The sequence below is a fragment of the Lytechinus pictus genome, chromosome 3, assembly GCF_037042905.1.
Source record: "Lytechinus pictus isolate F3 Inbred chromosome 3, Lp3.0, whole genome shotgun sequence".
In the NCBI taxonomy this organism is placed as follows: Eukaryota; Metazoa; Echinodermata; class Echinoidea; order Temnopleuroida; family Toxopneustidae; genus Lytechinus; species Lytechinus pictus.
In genome coordinates, this window is record NC_087247.1 from 9696271 (window position 1) to 9714455 (window position 18185).

General features: G+C 35.9%; 1 protein-coding gene across 7 annotated transcripts in view; it reads left to right on the plus strand.

Moving 5' to 3' along the window:
• Positions 1 to 18185, plus strand: part of LOC129255928 (E3 ubiquitin-protein ligase HUWE1-like) — an 87497-nt gene that overhangs the window by 11329 nt on the left and 57983 nt on the right. For 6 of the 7 annotated variants that reach the window (XM_064096320.1, XM_064096326.1, XM_064096327.1 and 3 more), the window contains exons 4-26: positions 2365 to 2571; positions 2838 to 2911; positions 3533 to 3674; positions 4142 to 4222; positions 4974 to 5021; positions 5758 to 5826; positions 6727 to 6826; positions 7113 to 7213; positions 7792 to 7853; positions 8601 to 8692; positions 9878 to 9958; positions 10294 to 10382; positions 10855 to 10956; positions 11492 to 11714; positions 11868 to 11969; positions 12858 to 12938; positions 13230 to 13336; positions 14318 to 14495; positions 15114 to 15205; positions 15632 to 15834; positions 16334 to 16391; positions 16529 to 16705; positions 17450 to 17695. In XM_064096320.1, the coding sequence (XP_063952390.1) occupies positions 2365 to 2571; positions 2838 to 2911; positions 3533 to 3674; positions 4142 to 4222; positions 4974 to 5021; positions 5758 to 5826; positions 6727 to 6826; positions 7113 to 7213; positions 7792 to 7853; positions 8601 to 8692; positions 9878 to 9958; positions 10294 to 10382; positions 10855 to 10956; positions 11492 to 11714; positions 11868 to 11969; positions 12858 to 12938; positions 13230 to 13336; positions 14318 to 14495; positions 15114 to 15205; positions 15632 to 15834; positions 16334 to 16391; positions 16529 to 16705; positions 17450 to 17695 (2715 nt within the window). The remainder of the gene's footprint in view (positions 1 to 2364; positions 2572 to 2837; positions 2912 to 3532; positions 3675 to 4141; positions 4223 to 4973; positions 5022 to 5757; positions 5827 to 6726; positions 6827 to 7112; positions 7214 to 7791; positions 7854 to 8600; positions 8693 to 9877; positions 9959 to 10293; positions 10383 to 10854; positions 10957 to 11491; positions 11715 to 11867; positions 11970 to 12857; positions 12939 to 13229; positions 13337 to 14317; positions 14496 to 15113; positions 15206 to 15631; positions 15835 to 16333; positions 16392 to 16528; positions 16706 to 17449; positions 17696 to 18185) is intronic. The other variant, XM_064096323.1, reaches the window with a different exon arrangement.

Sequence of the window (18185 nt, forward strand, 5' to 3'; positions counted from 1 at the left end):
TTTACTTGACAATGAGGAGAAAATTAGAATATTTCATATAATAAAATACAAAAAAATAATGGATGGCGTCATTAGTCTCCTCATTTGCACACTGACCAAGATATGCATATAACTGTTTTGTGAAATTAAGCGAAATTTTAAAATGCCATAACTTTTCTTATTTTGCATCCGATTTTGATGAATTTTTCAGTGCTGTGCTTATTGGATTTTTCTCTTTTTATTCAAATCAACTTTTTGTTGGGGTGGCCTTGCCTTTTAATCAGACAATGTGCCCACTCTAAGTGATGTTTTTATTTTTGTAAATAAGAGATTTTGAATACCTAATGTAGTGATTGAATATCAGGAGGTTAAAGAGGTATCTTGAAATCTTTGGCTGCAGAATGGTTTGTTCCAAAAACAAAATGTGTATTGTTATAATTTGTCAGTGATTATAAGTTCTAGTATTATTGAAGGAAAATGAAACCTTTGGAACAAGGTAGCTTGTGCGAAAACATCAAAATCAAAAGAAACAGCTCATCGAAAGTTTGAGGAAAATTGAATAAGTTAAGTTATGAGCATTTGAAATTTAAGATCATTATTGTAATGTAGAACCTCCTATTGGCAATGCGACAAAGATGTGTGTTGTCATATGAACAACTTTGCCATAACTTTTGTTTACCCGGTATATTGTCTCACCTGCATAGCAGAGTGAGACTATAGGCGCCGCTTTTCCGACGGCGGCGGCGGCGGCGGCGTCAACACCAAATCTTAACCTGAGGTTAAGTTTTTGAAATGACAGCATAACTTAGAAAGTATATGGACCTAGTTCATGAAACTTGGCCATAAGGTTAATCAAGTATTACTGAACATCCTGCCTGAGTTTCATGTCACATGACCAAGGTCAAAGGTCAATTAGGGTCAATGAACTTAGACCATGTTGGGGGAATCAACATCAAAATCTTAACCTAAGGTTAAGTTTTTGAAATGTCATCATAACTTAGAAAATATATGGACCTAGTTCATGAAACTTATACATAAGGTTAATCAAGTATCACTGAACATCCTGCATGAGTTTCACATCACATGACCAAGGTCAAAGGTCATTTAGGGTCAATGAACTTTGGCCGAATTGGGGGTGTCTGTTGAATTACCATCATAACTTTGAAAGTTTATGGATCTGATTCATGAAACTTGGACATAATAGTAATCAAGTATTACTGAACATCCTGTGCAAGTTTCAGGTCACATGATCAAGGTCAAAGGTCATTTAGGGTCAATGAACTTTGGCCAAATTGGGGTATTTGTTGAATTACAGCCATAAATTTGAAAGTGTGTTGGTCTAGTTCATAAAACTTGGACATAATAGTAATCAAGTATCACTGAACATCCTGTGCGAGTTTCAGGTCACATGATCAAGGTCAAAGGTCATGTAAGGTCAAAGAACTTTGGCCACGTTGGGGGTATTTGTTGAATTGCCATCATATCTCTATAAGTGTATTGGTCTAGTTCATAAAACGTGGAAATAAGAGTAACCAAGTATCACTGAACATCTTGTGCGAGTTATAGTAGTTTTCAAAATCAGCACTGCTGCTATATTGAATCGCGTGATGCAGGTGAGACGGCCAGAGGCATTCCACTTGTTTCACTTAAAATGCCTCTTTTATCACATCTATCAGTATATCATGTATTCTTTCTATAGGAGGGCATGTAATACAAATTTTCAAAGAAGATATAAACAATTTGTATCACCATTAGAAAGACCAAAAAGAGACATTTTGGGGGTTTGTTTAGTCTATCAAAGGGAAAGTTGTTCGCATGTGACATCGCACATCTACGGCAGGATCTCCATAGCATTAGCGATCGCAATATTCAAATGCTCATAACTTCCTCATTACTTGTCCGATTTTTCTCAAACTTTCTTTGATTTTATTCTCTGATTTTTCTGTTTCCAGACAAGCCCACTCGTTTCAAAGGTTGTATTTCCCTTTAAGTTCGATCTCTATATGAAATTCAAAATGTCTTTGAATGTGTGTGCTCCATTTACATGTTTTAAAAATCTGGGAGAGAGGATCTCATTTTTCTGAACTTCTGCCCAAATTCACAATTGAGGTATGATTTATTGGTACGAGCTTAAATCTCCATTAGCACGATGAATAAATGCAAATAAGTATGTTTGATTGCAGTCTATATATATGAGATATTAAATTATTAGTATTTTTTTTTTTTGGGGGGGGGACATGTATGTTTGGAAAGGTTTTATGTGGATTGAAATGGTGGGATAGGTAGGTGGCTGGGTGCTAATTTATCTTGAATTCAAGCCTAGATGTCTCTGGTATTGTAGAGATTTATTATATGTCTCTATTTCATCTGTTATTCATATTGCAGTGTGAGCTGTACCATTGGGTAGATGTCTTGGACAGGTTTGATGGCATCTTAGAAGAGGGTTGCTCGGCACCACCTGACCAGCCTTGGCGACTGTCATGTGACCAATCCCAGAATACCCGTCTGCGGGACTCTGTACACAGTGTGCTAACCTTTACAGCTCTGCTCATAGAACACAGCTTCTCGCGGCATCTGTACAGCTCAGTTGAGGTAAGGTGTGATCAAAGCTGTTAATGTAAAGCAGTAAATTTAATCTTAAGTCAAAGGATGCAGAAACTTTGCTATAAAAACAAAATGATTATGCTTAATTGTTTGAAATGCTTCACTGATTATTCAGATAATTAAAAGTTGTCAGTGTCTCAATATTTAAATATGATGTTAAGATTCACAATAAATCACATTTTTTAATTGTTAATTGGTCAGTGGTTTCATGGTTATGATGTAATATATTTTCACATTGATTTCTTGAATTACAGCATCTTACAACTCTTCTAGCTTCCAGTGACATGAACACGGTATTAGCTGTCTTGAACTTGGTCTATGTTTTCAGGTAAGGTAGTAAACATTTGAGGTCATTGCCACATTGATGTACCTCCAATGAAATTAGGGAACCATTTCATGATGCATAACTTGTAATACCTCGCAAATTGTCATTCGCCGACGATATAAATGAAATGCCTTGTTAAGTTGGCTATGCATTGTTGTATTGGTGAATATTAAGGAATGATGACCTAAAGTCTGTGATAACCTCTATGAAGCTAGACATGAGAAAGTATTCTTTTTTTCACAATGACAAAATTGCACCTGTTTTGAAGTAAACCTTCGCCTTCAAGGCTGCATCTTTAACTACATTGTCTACAACAAAGGTCTGATGAAGCTGAAGTAAAGTTTGTGAAAAAAAAAGAAATCGTTTTCTCATTTAGCACCATTCAGGTGAGTCTCTTCAGTGCACCATGAAGAAGGTTCCCTAGGTGCCAATTTAAACATTGTATGAAATACTAAATAATGGAGCATTTATATCGTGTTCACATACTGTAAATGAAATTTGATTCAATCCGTTTGAGGGACATTAATTGTGTTTATTTATAGATATGTATACGTGTGTGTAATTGCAAGAATTCCACAATTTTTCTTGATTTTTCTCTGTCTTTCTCTCTTACACATAATACAGTAAAAGGTCCAACTTCTTGATCAAGCTGGGTGCAGAGAAAAGACGGGAGCTTTTCAGTCGGCTGACCTACCTAGCAGAGAGTTGGGGCGGCAAAGAAAATGGCTTTGGCTTGGCAGAATGCTGCAAGAAGACCTCAAAACAGGTGATGGTCCAAATTTGTTTGAAAACATTGTAAATCTGATTGATTAATCTTCAAAATCTCGCTTCAGAGGTTGTTATTTCAAATGGAGATGAAATCGGATGCTCTAGTTCCTTCTGTTTTGTTATTCGCAATGATATTAGTGTAGCAAGATTATTCTTGAGGTTCATTCTAATTGATGAATGTGTTCTTGCTATTTTTTCTTTAATACTCTTCTTAGTAACAAAATACATTGAAGGTGAAAGTTTATGATACTGTTTTTAAGTGTACAATTCTGATTTACTGATTAGATGTTGAAAGAAAAAAAACTTCATGTACATCTTTATGTAATATACCTCGGCACTTCTTAATAAACATTTTCTAAGTAGGATATGTCAACTGAAGTTGTTGGGTCTTTGATACATAATGTCTCTGAATGTATCATTTGTCAAAAATCTCATGGTTTTTTTTTGTTTTGTTATTTCTTACAGGGAATTCCTCCAAGTGCCACAACTCTCCATTTTGAGTTTTACTCAGAAAATACAGCAGAAGAAAAGGTTTCGTCCAAGAAGGTACAAAAATATTTTTTCTTGTCAGTATCTTGTTTGATTATCATATCAAATGTATGAAAAAGCCTTTATTTTTTATTTTTATTTTTACTTTTATTTATTTATTTTTTTCTCCATTATAACAATTTAGCCTTGTGATATAATAAAAGAACTTATGTCAGCGAAATTTCAGCATTAGATCTCTCTTTCAAAAACTTCAATTTTGTAGCTTGAAAATAGTGATCTTCAGTGAATTGATTTAATGATTGATTTATCTATAATCATGTTAAAAAGCCCCCAAAATTGCAATTTTCCATTAGAGCCATGTAAAACAAGGGAAATATATTAGTAAACATTAAAAGAAAAATACAGAGAGCAAAAAGATGACATATTTGAACACAAGCAAAAGTAGAAAAATGCTTGTAAATACAGAACCCCCAAATATGAGAGAAAGTTAAAATTACGGAAGTTGAAATTACAAATTCCATGAAGCAGGGTCCCATTGCAGAAAGAGTTGCAATCAATCGCAACTCAAAAAATCATGCGCAACTTGATTTTCAACCAATTAACAGCGTGCATTTGGGACTTGCGATTGATTTTTTGGCTTTCATTTAAACGCAACTCTTTCTGCAACGGGCCCCAGGACAAATATTATACTCTAGACAATTTATCTCTTTGTTCTTAGAGAATAATGTGTCTTATCTATGGTCTGTATGAAAATAATTGTATGTCATAATTTCAAATTTTATGTTGTACCATTATCTCCCATTTGTAGCATGCGGTCCAGGCAGTTACAGTTCTTCACTTGGAGCATGTAGACAAAGTGAGTAGTGAATGATTGAGAATGGTCAGGGTTCCCAGCCCATCAGGGAAAATTATTTTAGTTTTATCCAGTCAGGGAAAAAATCAGGGAATTTGGTGAAAAAATACCTCAAATCAGGGGAAAATGCCTCAATGAGGGAAAAATTCGGGAATTTAGATCGTCCCAAATGTCGAAAGCACGGTGGTCAGTCAGACTCTGTTATATTTTGTTGCATATCAGAACAACATCCATTGAATGACTGGTTATGGTGGTTTGTTTTACATGTAATTCACTGCAACAACTTAGAAAACATGCGAAACGGGAAATGGGTTTGAATAATTATCAGGGAATCTTTATACTAAATCAGGGAATTCTGTTTTCTTCAAAAGCTGGGAACCCTGATGGTGCAACTTCGAAAAGTTAAGAGTGGAATTTACCTGATTTCGAATATTTATATAGCATGAAAGTAAATTTTGAATACTGGTCTTGAAAATGTGAATTTACTGAAACTATGTAAACAAAATATTTCACGATCCTTTGCATTTTTGCCATGTAATTGTACAAAAATTGCCTTATGTGTTCAACTAAAGTATTTGATGATTTATGTCATTTTTATCAGTTGTAATATTTTCCTGTTAAAAAAAGGATTACTGTTCTCTTATCTCAGGCATCTGTCTTAATAATTGACTATTATTGTTGATCCCTTGTGTTTAATGAAGTCTGTATTTACTGTTCTCTTTGTAATCTGCTCTTACAGCTTTCACATGACCCAGTAGACATAATGGAAGATCAGCTGTCACAGCACAATGTACCAAAAGACAAACTGGTGAGTCAAATAGATAATGGCCCGTATTCTGAAGTCAGGTTTAATAACTTAGACCACTGTCTAACTCTGCTAAAATTATGGGGAGCCAAGCGTTCAAAAATTATATTGTATATTTCTTATGTTCTACTTTTTTGTTTCCTTTTGCTTTCATAATGAAGAAAAATACTTCAGTTATCATCCCCAGACAATTATGAACCATTTGGATGTCATATGAGTTAATATATTGAACGTGTACTGTTAGTGGTTTGTGCTCCAATTGGCTCTCCGTAGTTTAACCACAACTTTAAACCAGGGTTAAATTTAAACCCGAGTTCAGAATACATGCCAATATGTCAAGATATGGAAAGTAACAGAAGCCTATTTTATTTGGGTTTGTAAAAATCTGTTACTAAATAAGATTATTGTGAAAAAATTTTCAATGATATGAACCATTAGGTAATGTGATGCGAAATCTGATAGATGGAGGTAGTTGTGATTAATGTACATTTCAAGTACCATGTGTTATTGTGCTGTTTAGTTCAGTTTTGTGGGTGATGCACTGATAACCTTGGACAAGGCATTAATCCTTATTACCAGGACCTTTGAAGAGGACTTTAAATCGTTGGTCCCTTGTACTCAAATGTCAATACCAACCAATTTACTGTAACTCACATTGCTTTATAGACATTTCTTTAAAAACTTCACACAATCTTACCTTCTGTTTGCTAGTAACTAAATTACAATGGTGTAGGGTTATATCAGAATAAATACTGATAGTATAAAATTATGGTGAGTGCTGATGTGTTCTATCATGCATTTGATTACTAAAAATGTATATGAAAAAAAAAATGATATTATACATATTGAAATACATGTAAATATTGTTAATAAAAATACTCTGTTTTGTTTTTATTGATACAGATGCTTCTATTCACCCACATTCGACTAGCCCATTGCTTTTCTAACCATCAGAAGCGATTACAGTGTGTACAAGCCAGGCTACAAGCCCTCTCTGTTCTAGGTGAGTTCATTAACTAAATTGAAAAAAAAAACAGATGAAACTGCTTGTTTTATGCTGTTGACAAAGGAGGAGTGTTGCCTTTTTACATTTTCTTTGTTCTTGATATGTCACCAAATCACACAAAGGTTTTTCTTAGAATGACATTTCCAATTTTAATGCTGGGACAAAGACATTGTCTGTTGACTGGATTGTTAAATCTTCATTTCTAAGAATCAAGAGTGGTGTTATCTGTCACAAAATTCATGAAATATGAACAATATGCTAATTTCCATTTTATTTCTTTCAGTATATTCAAGTGCAATCCAAGAAATCTCAAGTTCTTTGTTATATAGTGGCCTCATAGAGGAATTAGTCGATGTTCTGCAACTGGAAGATGCTAAACTTGTGGTGAGTAATCACACTCATGTTGAGAGAAGTTATACTGTACATAAAATTATACAGTATAGAACTAGGAAAGCCTTTGACAACTCCTGTGGGCTTCATCAAATTAAGTTCGTACTCTCTCAGTTCTTTTATATCTTCAAATAACTGGATCAGAGATGACAATCTTCTTTTAGCTACATGAATATTCAATCTTTTGTGGCCATTTTCGTAATCAATTATTATGGCACCATCACATGCACTGTTTTTATTCTGTACTGAGCGTATGTTAATTTGCGCATGAATGCTGTAGTCATATAAGATATATAATTAACTAATATCATAAGGAACTCCGAGAAACGCCTCCAAAATGAGGGACATTATTTATACAGTTCCAGTCCTTAATGTACATGCACAGGCTGAACTCTGAAATTGATCGGTATAAAAAGAGGACCCCAATCTTGAGAACCCAGTACTTTTGTAGGCAATAAAAAGACATGCATCATTATTTCATAATGTATTTGAAATGTTTCACATAAGTATATTAAATTGTCACCTCATCTCATGAGATTTTCATTTTCTTTATTTTTTATTATTTTATACAGGATATAAAATCTGCTTCTCTAAGAACTCTAACATCAGTCATTCACCTAGATAGAAATCCAGAGTAAGTAGAGTTGGATAAACCAACGATTTTTGATGTCTTTTGAGAGATATGTTGAGAAATACTTCCTTTGAAGTAAAAAATGATATCACTAAATTATTTTTAACATGTGTTGTAAATGCCTATAACAGACATGCCAACCGTTCCCTTTTTTAAGTATTTGTTCCTCTTTTTTGCTATGAATACACCAATACTTTTTTTTGGTATGATTTGTTACTTCTTTTTAAAATTTCTGATCAGGCTGGCAATTGTTATGTTGAGCCAAATTTTTAAGAATACTCTTTTTTGGTCAAAAAATACATTTTTTCCTTTTAAGGACACTTTTTTGGTTGTAGAAGGTTGGCAGGTCTGCTTTAATTTATCTCTCTGCTTCCTCATGCCATGTAAATAGGGAATCTGCAGGTGGTTTTCTATGGAAAAATTCTCCATTGGTTTTTATAAAATTATTGGTTTATGCAACACAATTTATGCAACATGCATTGCGGTGGAAATAAAAGTATACTTCTTTAGATGTTTCCAACCAGATTTCTTCCAGTGGCACTTTTAAACGAGTAATTCTTCACGAAAAATTGTTGCAGCTTTGGCTTTTGTAACAGGGGGTAGGTTTTAGAACTAGTGTTGTCAATAGAATTTATTTGATGTTGGTTATTAAAATTAATTATTCTTATAGAATTCTGTAGCACTATTATTTGCATCATCTTGTAGCATCAAAATATTTAATTATAACTTTTGAATGTATTCCTTTCTCAGCAGGCTTATAGGCATAATAGATGCCACTGGTGCTGCTTCCTATCATGGGTTCCTTCCTGTCATGGTTCGACAGTGTATACAAGCCATGATTGGTAAGACCCTTCAATGATCCTTTTTCATTCACACGTTGGATTATATTTCTATATACTTCATTAGACACATTATGATGATTCAAACAGACATTCTGCTTTCATTGTAGATATGAAGGATCTCAGGTGGGTGTTTCATAAAGCTGTTCGAGAGTTAAGAGCGACTTTAAGAATGAATGGTGATCCTTTCTTACGCGCTAAATAATCACCAATGAACAATGGGTGATTTCAAGTACGGTGTTGAAATCTGGTGTTGGTGTTGTGACAACACCAACACCAGCCACAACACCGTACTTGAAATCAGGCTGGTGTTGGGATTGACCTCGGAAAATACGACGTATTTCCGGCAGTTCGTGTTGAATGCTGGTGTTGAATGTCGTCTGCTGAACCCAGCACTGTGGCTGGTGTTGACAATCTACGTGCAATTTCCCCATTCACCAACACCAACCCCCAGGGATTGGGAAAATCATGATTTCAAGTTCGGTGTTGGTGTTGGCAATCTCAAGCTCGTGAACAGGCGGCGAACACGATGAAACATCCCCGTAAAATTAGCTTTTATTACAGTTAAGATGAGTACAAATCATTTGAGCTGTATATATTTTGATGAAGAATAATGTTTACTCTTTCGAATTCTATAATTAATTAAAACATTGGTATTCTGTACGATGAGAATTTAATGCATTTCTCTCCGATTTCATTTTCGTCGTCGAGACTTCTCGCGTGAAGTTGAGATGATTTAGCAGCGCAGCGCAGAGGCGTGACGTCATGTGCTATCGATAACACAATCGGTATCATTCCTCTGAACCCAGCTCGGTGTTGGAGCTCGGTTCAGCTGCCTTTTTACGCTCTCAACACCAACACCGAACATCGAACTTGAAATCACCCATTCGATGGTGAATATCATTTACCACAAGAAAAGATCACCAGTCGTTCTTAAAGTCACTCTAAACTAACAAACAGCTTTCTGAAACGGCCCCCAGTTTCTAATTGAATCATTTACTTCTGAAAGCTAAAATTTTCATGTCTAATTTTATTTTTCTAGTGTGTAAATGTGAAGTGATGGCCATGTAGAGGAATTTGGGGATTCATCATGATCTCATGAAGAAAAAAATATGCATTGTATTCAATTCTTGAATCTTATTTGTTCATATTTTCAAAGAAAATTGTTTTATGTATATTAAATTTCAGATCCAAACATGGAGTCATTCCCGCACAGCCTTGCCACTTCTCTCTTCTCATTCTTGTATCACCTAGCCAGTTATGAAACGGGTAAGAAATATATTTCTCTTTCTTGTTGGTTACTGTTAACTGTGATAATTTTTAAGGAAATAAAAAGGGGCCAATACAGCAACATAAAAAAATCGGTTTGAAATCTTGCTTCAAATGCATGATGTGATGTTGTAACAATAGCAGTAGCCATTATGGTTAAGTATCCAATTCGGTATGTCTTGTAACTACATGGAACATGTGCTGTGTCAAATATCTTCTGAAATGGATTGTTATGTTTTATATACGTCGTTCCGATGTATTAAGCGCTATATAAGTGCGGAATATTATTATTATTATTATTATATGTGTTTTTTCATGTTCTTTTTTTGTAACAGGTGGCGAAGCTTTAGTGTCCTGTGGTATGATGGAATCTCTTCTAAAAGTCATCAAATGGCCAGGAGAAGATGAACAGTTGCATACAACGGTAAGAGTTACCATATTCATTAACAAAAAGTAGAACAATTTCTTGGATAGTTTCTTCCCTTGAATGAATTACTATTGTGAGTTAAAAGCAAAAAAAAAAAATACTGCAAATTTCATGCGCTTATTTGTATAATTAATTTGAAAATATAAAATTTATTTTTTGAAAATTTTACTCCACAGTCTTGTAATTTATATCTGGCTCTACGCCTGTGCAAATTTTTGCAGCGATCGTGCAATCAGCGGCCGAGATCCTGGTCTGAAATAGCCCAGTTAAATCGGGGTTAACATACACTTCCACATGCTGTTCCGAGTTCCTCATAATAAGTTTTGCTCTAAAATGTGGCCTCAAAATGTACAGGATGCCGTCTTGAGCAGTTGCACGTATGATTCATCATGCTCTATCTTTTGTGTGCGTTTTAGATTGATAAAGCGCTATACAAATGCCAATCATTATTATTATTATTTTACTCCAGTTTGTAACAAGAGCTGTCCGTGTAGTTGATCTGATCACCAATTTGGACATGGCAGCCTTCCAGACCCATGGTGGACTCTCCACGTTCATCAACAGATTAGAGGTAAGAATCATTTTTCCAAGGGGGGAGGTGGTGTGCACTTTATAGAACTATCATGAGACCTCCACTTAAATTTGTATTGAAATTACATGTGACAAATCTGGTTGGAAAAGATTGTATAATGGGGATGTAAGGAAGTGAAGAGGTGTATGTCCATTGTCTTGTAAATTAATTTTTGAGTTACTGGAACTGTATGGTCCCTGTTCTCAGCCAAGCCAATTGGAATTACAAAATGTAGTAGTCAACACATTAATTAAAAGAGTTTGTATGATTATGATTATTTCATTTATGGGCAAAGTTCTGACTGTGCTATTGAAATTATGGAGTTTCCTGTCCATTGGCTTGTCCTAGTGACCTTTCTCCTGCATACACATGGGGAGTGTTTCATGATGCATCTTGTCAATGATTTTCATTGACAGATTTGCTCTGAACCAATCAAATGCAAGGATTTCAGTAGCTTATAATAGTCGGTGAAAATCATGGACTATTTGTTTCATAAAGTACTCCGCTGATCATGTTACTTTCTTACCTCCTACAGCACGAGATCAGCATATGTCGGAGGGACGTTCCGTACGTCATCAAACCAACGATAAGAACATCCCAGGATGTCATCCACTCCGCCCCACCCTCGCCATTCTCAGAGGACAGTAGCACCATGGAGACGGATAGTCCGTCGGATGGACAAAGGGTCAATGAGGGCGCTTCCACCAGCGCTGGGACTGGAAAGGAAGAGGGGTCAAGACCCAAGAAGGGTAGATCTGGTGAGTTATCGTACAAACCTATTGATTTTCAAAACTATGTAACTTAAACAAATGAAATAAAAGCGATAGAAATGCATCATTGGTAATCAGTATTTATATTTATTTAGATGGGATGTCATGGTCTAAATGATGATTTGACATTTTACTTTTCAGCAACCCAGTGTTTCCCACAGAGAGCAGCCCTGCTGAAATCAATGCTCAACTTCCTCAAGAAAGCTATCCAAGATCCTTCTTTCTCAGACAGCATCAGGCATGGTAAGCATTCTTTGATTATCTTTTTTTTTTTCCTTTTGACAATTATCCCATTTATCTTTGACCTATTTGATTATGTTGTTCCTGTTGTAGCAATTATATATTTCTTCTGTTCAAAGTGCATATCATATTCAATTTTGATTTATTCAACTATGTTGGGGATATTTTATCTGGCTGTTATTCGTTTAATCATGGATTCAGTTATTATGCATAAGTTTATGAACTGGATATATGAAGCACCTAATTATGAGAGAAAAAAATCATATGATGTTTTACCAAATTATGGATGTACTTTTAAATTTCTCAAGTTGTAAAACTAAAATACTTTCTCAAGAGCATCCCAGGATGCCATCCATTTTGTCTTGCCCATCCATCATAAAATACAATTTAAAAAAATGAACACATTCAAACTTCAGCTTGATTGAATTTAAATTGAGAAATTTTGTTGGCTTGCCATATTCCAGTTATTTCAGGGTTCCCACAGTCATGGAAAATCCTGGAAACATTTGTGGTCATGGAAAGTCAGGGAATTTGGAAAATTTGTGAAAAGCATGGAATTGCATTTACCTCTGGGCTATGCCAGCTTTCCAGTTTGTCGTGTCTCGCAACTCTCACACTCAGTGATCATACTCTGCTATTATAAATATAATTGGTGTGCATGATTTCCATTTTTCCCAGTTTTGTGACACCCAAAATTCTACATAACTCCCGGGATGTCAAGGGAAGTCGTGGAAAGCAGCAATTTAGTCATGGAAAAGTCATGGAATGCTGTTTTCAAATTTCTGTGGGAACCCTGTTATTTGTAAAACTCATTCGTGATCAGGATTTCACATGCAGGAAGTCAAGTTGCTTCTCTGTATTTTTTTTGTTTTTGTTTGTTGTTTATTACAGTAATGGATGGTTCATTACCCAGCTCATTGAAGCACATCATTAGCAATGCTGAATACTATAGTGCATCACTGTTTCTATTAGGTAAGCAGTTTTATTCCATTGTTATTTCAAATGATTCTATGATTTATTTTCAGTTTTTATTGTTACTTCTGTTGAGAGAATTGTTATATAAATCGTGTCTAAGAGCACTTTCCTTTGTGAGTACACAAGCATTATTCATTAGATGAACATTTGTTAGGGTATACACAACTTTGTGTTAACTTTCATGTTGATTGAATGTATGTGGAGATGAACAAAACGGATTGGAACAAAAAAGTTGGAAGTGAAAAAATGAATTTTCAAGAGAAAATCTAATCTTTTTTCCCCTGACAGCTTGCGAGTTAGTCACTGTGTATGTGTTTCAAGAACCGTCACTTCTGTCATCGCTGCAAGATACAGGCCTCACCGATGTCATGCTGCATGCCCTTCTTATCAAAGATGTGAGTACTCCCATAACTTCATGGAATCAACCTCATTCATTGTTTGTTAGATTTTCTCTTTAAGTGATAAAATCCTGGGTCCCGTAACACAAAGGTGAGCAATTAATCGTACACTTGATATTTCAGATTGATTGTACATTGTAGTCAATGGAATCAATCGTAGAAAAATGTTCTACGATCATTGCTAAGCTTTGTGTTACTTGCCACTGATCATAATTATATTGGCTTTTATATAAGGCTCAGCCTTTCTGCCACTCCTTATACTTTCATTTCTATCCGATTAAAGTAATTTTTCATTCTTGTTTTTCTTTGTATCGTTTTGCTTACTATTAATGTCATAATTATTTCTATTATATATTGTCTATGTTATTATGTCTTTATATATGTTTGTTTTTAATGAAAGTATGAAATAAATGAATTGAATTGAATTGGAATATATTCTCTCATTGCAGAATGTACTGAAGGGAACTTGTCAATGAAAGAGACACTGTGGGATATTTTTCTTGTCTCTCTTGCATTGCCTGCATATTCTGGCTACACTAGTTTCACATATTTTTTTTTTTTTTTTTTTTGGGGGGGGGATTTAGGAGTAAGACATCTTTACTTTACAATTTGTATACAATTTGTATGGTTCTATGAAACAAGGGAGCATTTCGTAAAATAACTAGTCAGTGACAAACAACAATTAGAAATAAATCTGATCATCCGGACTTTCTATTTGAAACGGAGAGAACGGTTTCACGTCCGATCCGAAGGCGCTTCTTCAGGTCGTCTGAACTGGCGGGAAATGGTTGCTGTTGCTTGTTTGCGACGCACAACGGATGTTATTAACTAGTCAGTGATTCCCACTGTCTCTTGTTATAAGCTACCATAACCCTTGTACCTGATTGGCTCATGGAAAAGTTGTCAATGAAAATCACTATTTGTTTCATGGAACACTCCCTGATTTTTAAAACTGTTTTTACCATCTCGTTCTTGCAGGTTCCTGCAACCAAAGAGGTTTTGGGGTCCTTACCCAACATCTTCAGTGCCCTTTGCCTCAACACAAGGGGTCTCGATGCATTCAACCAATGCAAGCCATTTGAAAAGCTCTTCAAGGTCCTTCTGTCGCCAGTGTACCTGCCAGCCATGAGAAGAAGAAGAACAAATGATGCATTAGGTAAAGATATTTGTCAGTGGCAAATTTATACCTGAACACTGTAAAATGGCAGTGGCCAGCCGAACGAAAGTTCCCTAACTTGTAGCAAACTTACATGACATGGATCCTCCCCAGCATAGCAAAGAAAGACAAAAAATATGCACATGAAACTCATGACATGAACTTACTGTTAGTTTCTTTGTTTACTGTATTGTCCTGCTCAGCTCTTGTCCAGACCTAGGCCTGTTGCATCCAAGGCTTGAAAACCTCCAAGTTTATATTGCTCACCTTCAATTAATCAATTGTTTCTCATTTAGGAAGACCTTAATGAATTCCCTTTAAAATGAGTTCTCCTCAGATTACCTGTGAATAACTGATTACCAGTACTGACCGCACAGAAACGTTAGTGCTAACAATGCGCTGACAGAGGCCCTGCTACAATCGGTAATGTGGCAGCGATGCCTATGTTACAATAATGCATTACTTACACACTGATATGTTTTTACTTCACAATCCAAAAGATGTGACTGGGCTTACTGTTAGCGCTCTGTTAGGCGAACAACGTTTCTGTGCGGCCGGCACTGATTGATACGAAGTGTTTTCTATGTAACTACAATGTTATTCCCAATGTATTTCTAGGAGACACCGCATCATCTTTAGGTAGTGCCATGGATGAGTTGATGAGACACCAGCCTTCTCTCAAAGATCATGCTATGACGGCTATCATCAAGGTTAGTTCCTTTACTTGTATACTTCACCCTTGGTAGGAAAGTATTAATTTGATAACCACCAAGGCAGATGCAGATGAAAGAACAAGAAAAGATTGCGAAAGATCCTCCCCTTTATAAAGCCACCCTTGACAAGTTTGTGGATTCTGTGCCACCAGGGCATCTCCAGCCACTTGATGATTTTTTTTTTGAAGGATAAAATTGGATATCGATGATGCAGTATCTGTATTATACCCTTTTATCATATGCAAATATAATATTTTCAGTTTGATGGCTATTGTCTGCTGAATTGCATACCTTTGAGCCCTGTATGAGAACTTGCAACTGCATACAATTAACATTATCTCAATCATATTATCATATATTCTCTTTCTCCAAGTGCATTGTGAGATTAGTGATTGGATTTTTATTCAATTTTTCAAATATCAGCTGATGGAAGATATATGCAGCATGGGGCACAGCCCCAACATTGTGTGCAGTAGATCGGCGGTGAAGGCCAAGACACCAGCATCTAGCCAGTCTCAAGCAACCAATGGAGATGATACATCTAGTGATGATGAAGATGAAGAAGATGAGGTACCTACATCAGTCAGGGAGCAGGAGTCCAAGATGGTCACACCCGTCCAACCTCAGTAAGTTTAATGGTGGATGGATGATGGTGGTGGTGGTCATGTTGATGATGTTGATGACGATGATGATGACGACGATGATGACGATGATGACGATGACGATGATAGAGATGATGATGATAAAGATGATGGTGATGATGGTGATGGCGGTGATGATGATGATGATGATGAAGGCAATGATGGTGATGATGGTGGTGACAGCCTTAAGAAATCCTTTAATATTTCCTTCGTGAAAGTTCTTCCTCAAAATGCATTGTTTTCCCCTTGCAGTCATGTTCACAGACTGTTAAGATAAAAGCCAATGCGATATTAGTAACATAATACTTGTTACATAGTCTGGAGGTTATATCATCAACTCCAGCCAAGTATGTCTTATGTGACATTTACATAAGTAGTGATTTAGCATTTGTACGTAAAAGTTCCTTCAAATTTTATATAAACAGCCTAAGAAAGAGCCCTTGAAAAAACATATATACATATTCTGTTTAATCTCATCTTTCAGATCCACAGACCCAAATGAAAAGACTCCTGTACCTCTAATGGACTACATTCTCAATGTGGTAAGTTCTTGAATCTCTTCTATAATTAGATATGCCAATTTGTCATAGAAGTTATTGAATCTTGACTAATATATTTATTTCATATGTATTCTTGAATTTCAGTTTGATGAGTATTGCTTTTATCTTTTCAATCGCAGATGAAGTTTGTGGAAGCCATCCTCTGTAATAATGCAACCGATGATCACTGCTGGGAGTTTGTGAGTCATCGTGGTCTGGAACCTTTGCTCAAATTCCTACGACTGCCCAACCTACCCATAGACTTTCCCACCAGTAGTGCCTGCCAGTCCGTTGCCAGTGTATGCAAAGCCATTCTGGTAAGTCCAGATATAACATTACTATGATTGAATCATTGAACAGTTAGTAGTAAGAGATAATCTGGTTTGTTGAAGTTTTGAGATAGTAGATAGACATTATCTATACTGTTCACTGCCATTCACTGCCACTTGAAAATCATTACTGTCATTGATCTGCATTTGCAGCGCAAATACACGCTTCTGTAATAGTGCAAATACACTGGCTCGTATGCTGAAGTCGGGTTTAATTTAAACTCTGTTTTAAACTTGTGGTTAAACTATGGATAGCGAATAATGGCATAAATCTCTAGCAGTATAATTTCAATGTGTCAGCTGATTTTTCTCTAAAATCATTCTTAACTATTTTGGAAGGATAAATACGATAGCTTTCTTCACCATTCACAAGTTGGAAAGAGCACTTTAATCATAAGAAATAAACAATGCAAGGAAATTTTTGACTTTTTTGACTTTCCATAATTTTAGCACAGAGTTAGACCGTGGTCTAAGTCAAACCTGACTTCAGAATACAGGCCACTTTCTATAACTGCACTTCATTCCCCCTCCAATTCCATTGGTAACAAATTCTGCTCAGTTGATTTTGTTTTGTCCGAAATTTAAAGAAAGAATCTGTAACATCAGAATTTATTTGTTAAGATTTTGAAGATGGGCCTTGTCATTTTTAACAGCTACTTCATGTTCGATGATACTTTTGGTTAGGTCTCTGAAATTTCACACTATTTCTTGTCACCATTGTGTTCATGACAGTCACTTGCAAGAGAGTCTGGTGTCCTGAAGGAAGGCCTTCTAATGCTGAAAGAAGAGCTCACTGCCCTGAAGCCCCTCCAGCTCCCCCTGGAGCCCCCGGGTGGATCCATCCTTCTTAGGGAGCTCGTCAACTCGCCAAACTTCACAGGGGCTCCCCTTGGAGCTCCTACCACCCCGCTCCTCAGGGCCATGGTCTCGGCTCACTCCTACGTCACCATGTTAGTACATGTTTGCAGGGTTGGACAGGTGAGATTTAACTTCTTGAGATTATACTAGAGAATGAAACTTGTGTTTCAGATGCCAATACATCATGTGAGAGTCTAATGTTTTCGATGTATGCAATTTTCAGATCCATGATATCTGCTCCTGCAACAACTGCTCCTGCGGACTTTGACACATTAAGCTGAACATAAACCTTAATCTCAACCCCATCCCCGACTCTAATTGTAATCCTCACATTTTGAACCGAAACCCTATCAAATTCCCAATCCTTACCCTTTAGAGAAATTTGTGGAGGAGCAGTTGTCATAGGAGCAACTGTTGCGTTACCACAAGTTTAAAAAACTATGTACTGCTATGTAACATTGCAATCAAATGTACTCTACTTGTTCGTTGTTTGTTTTGTTTTTCTTGGAATTGGAATGATGACTAATTTAATATGTAGGAATTGTATTACTAACCTAGAAGCTTTCCATACATATATTTGTGTCGTATCATGAGACATTGATGAAGTTAA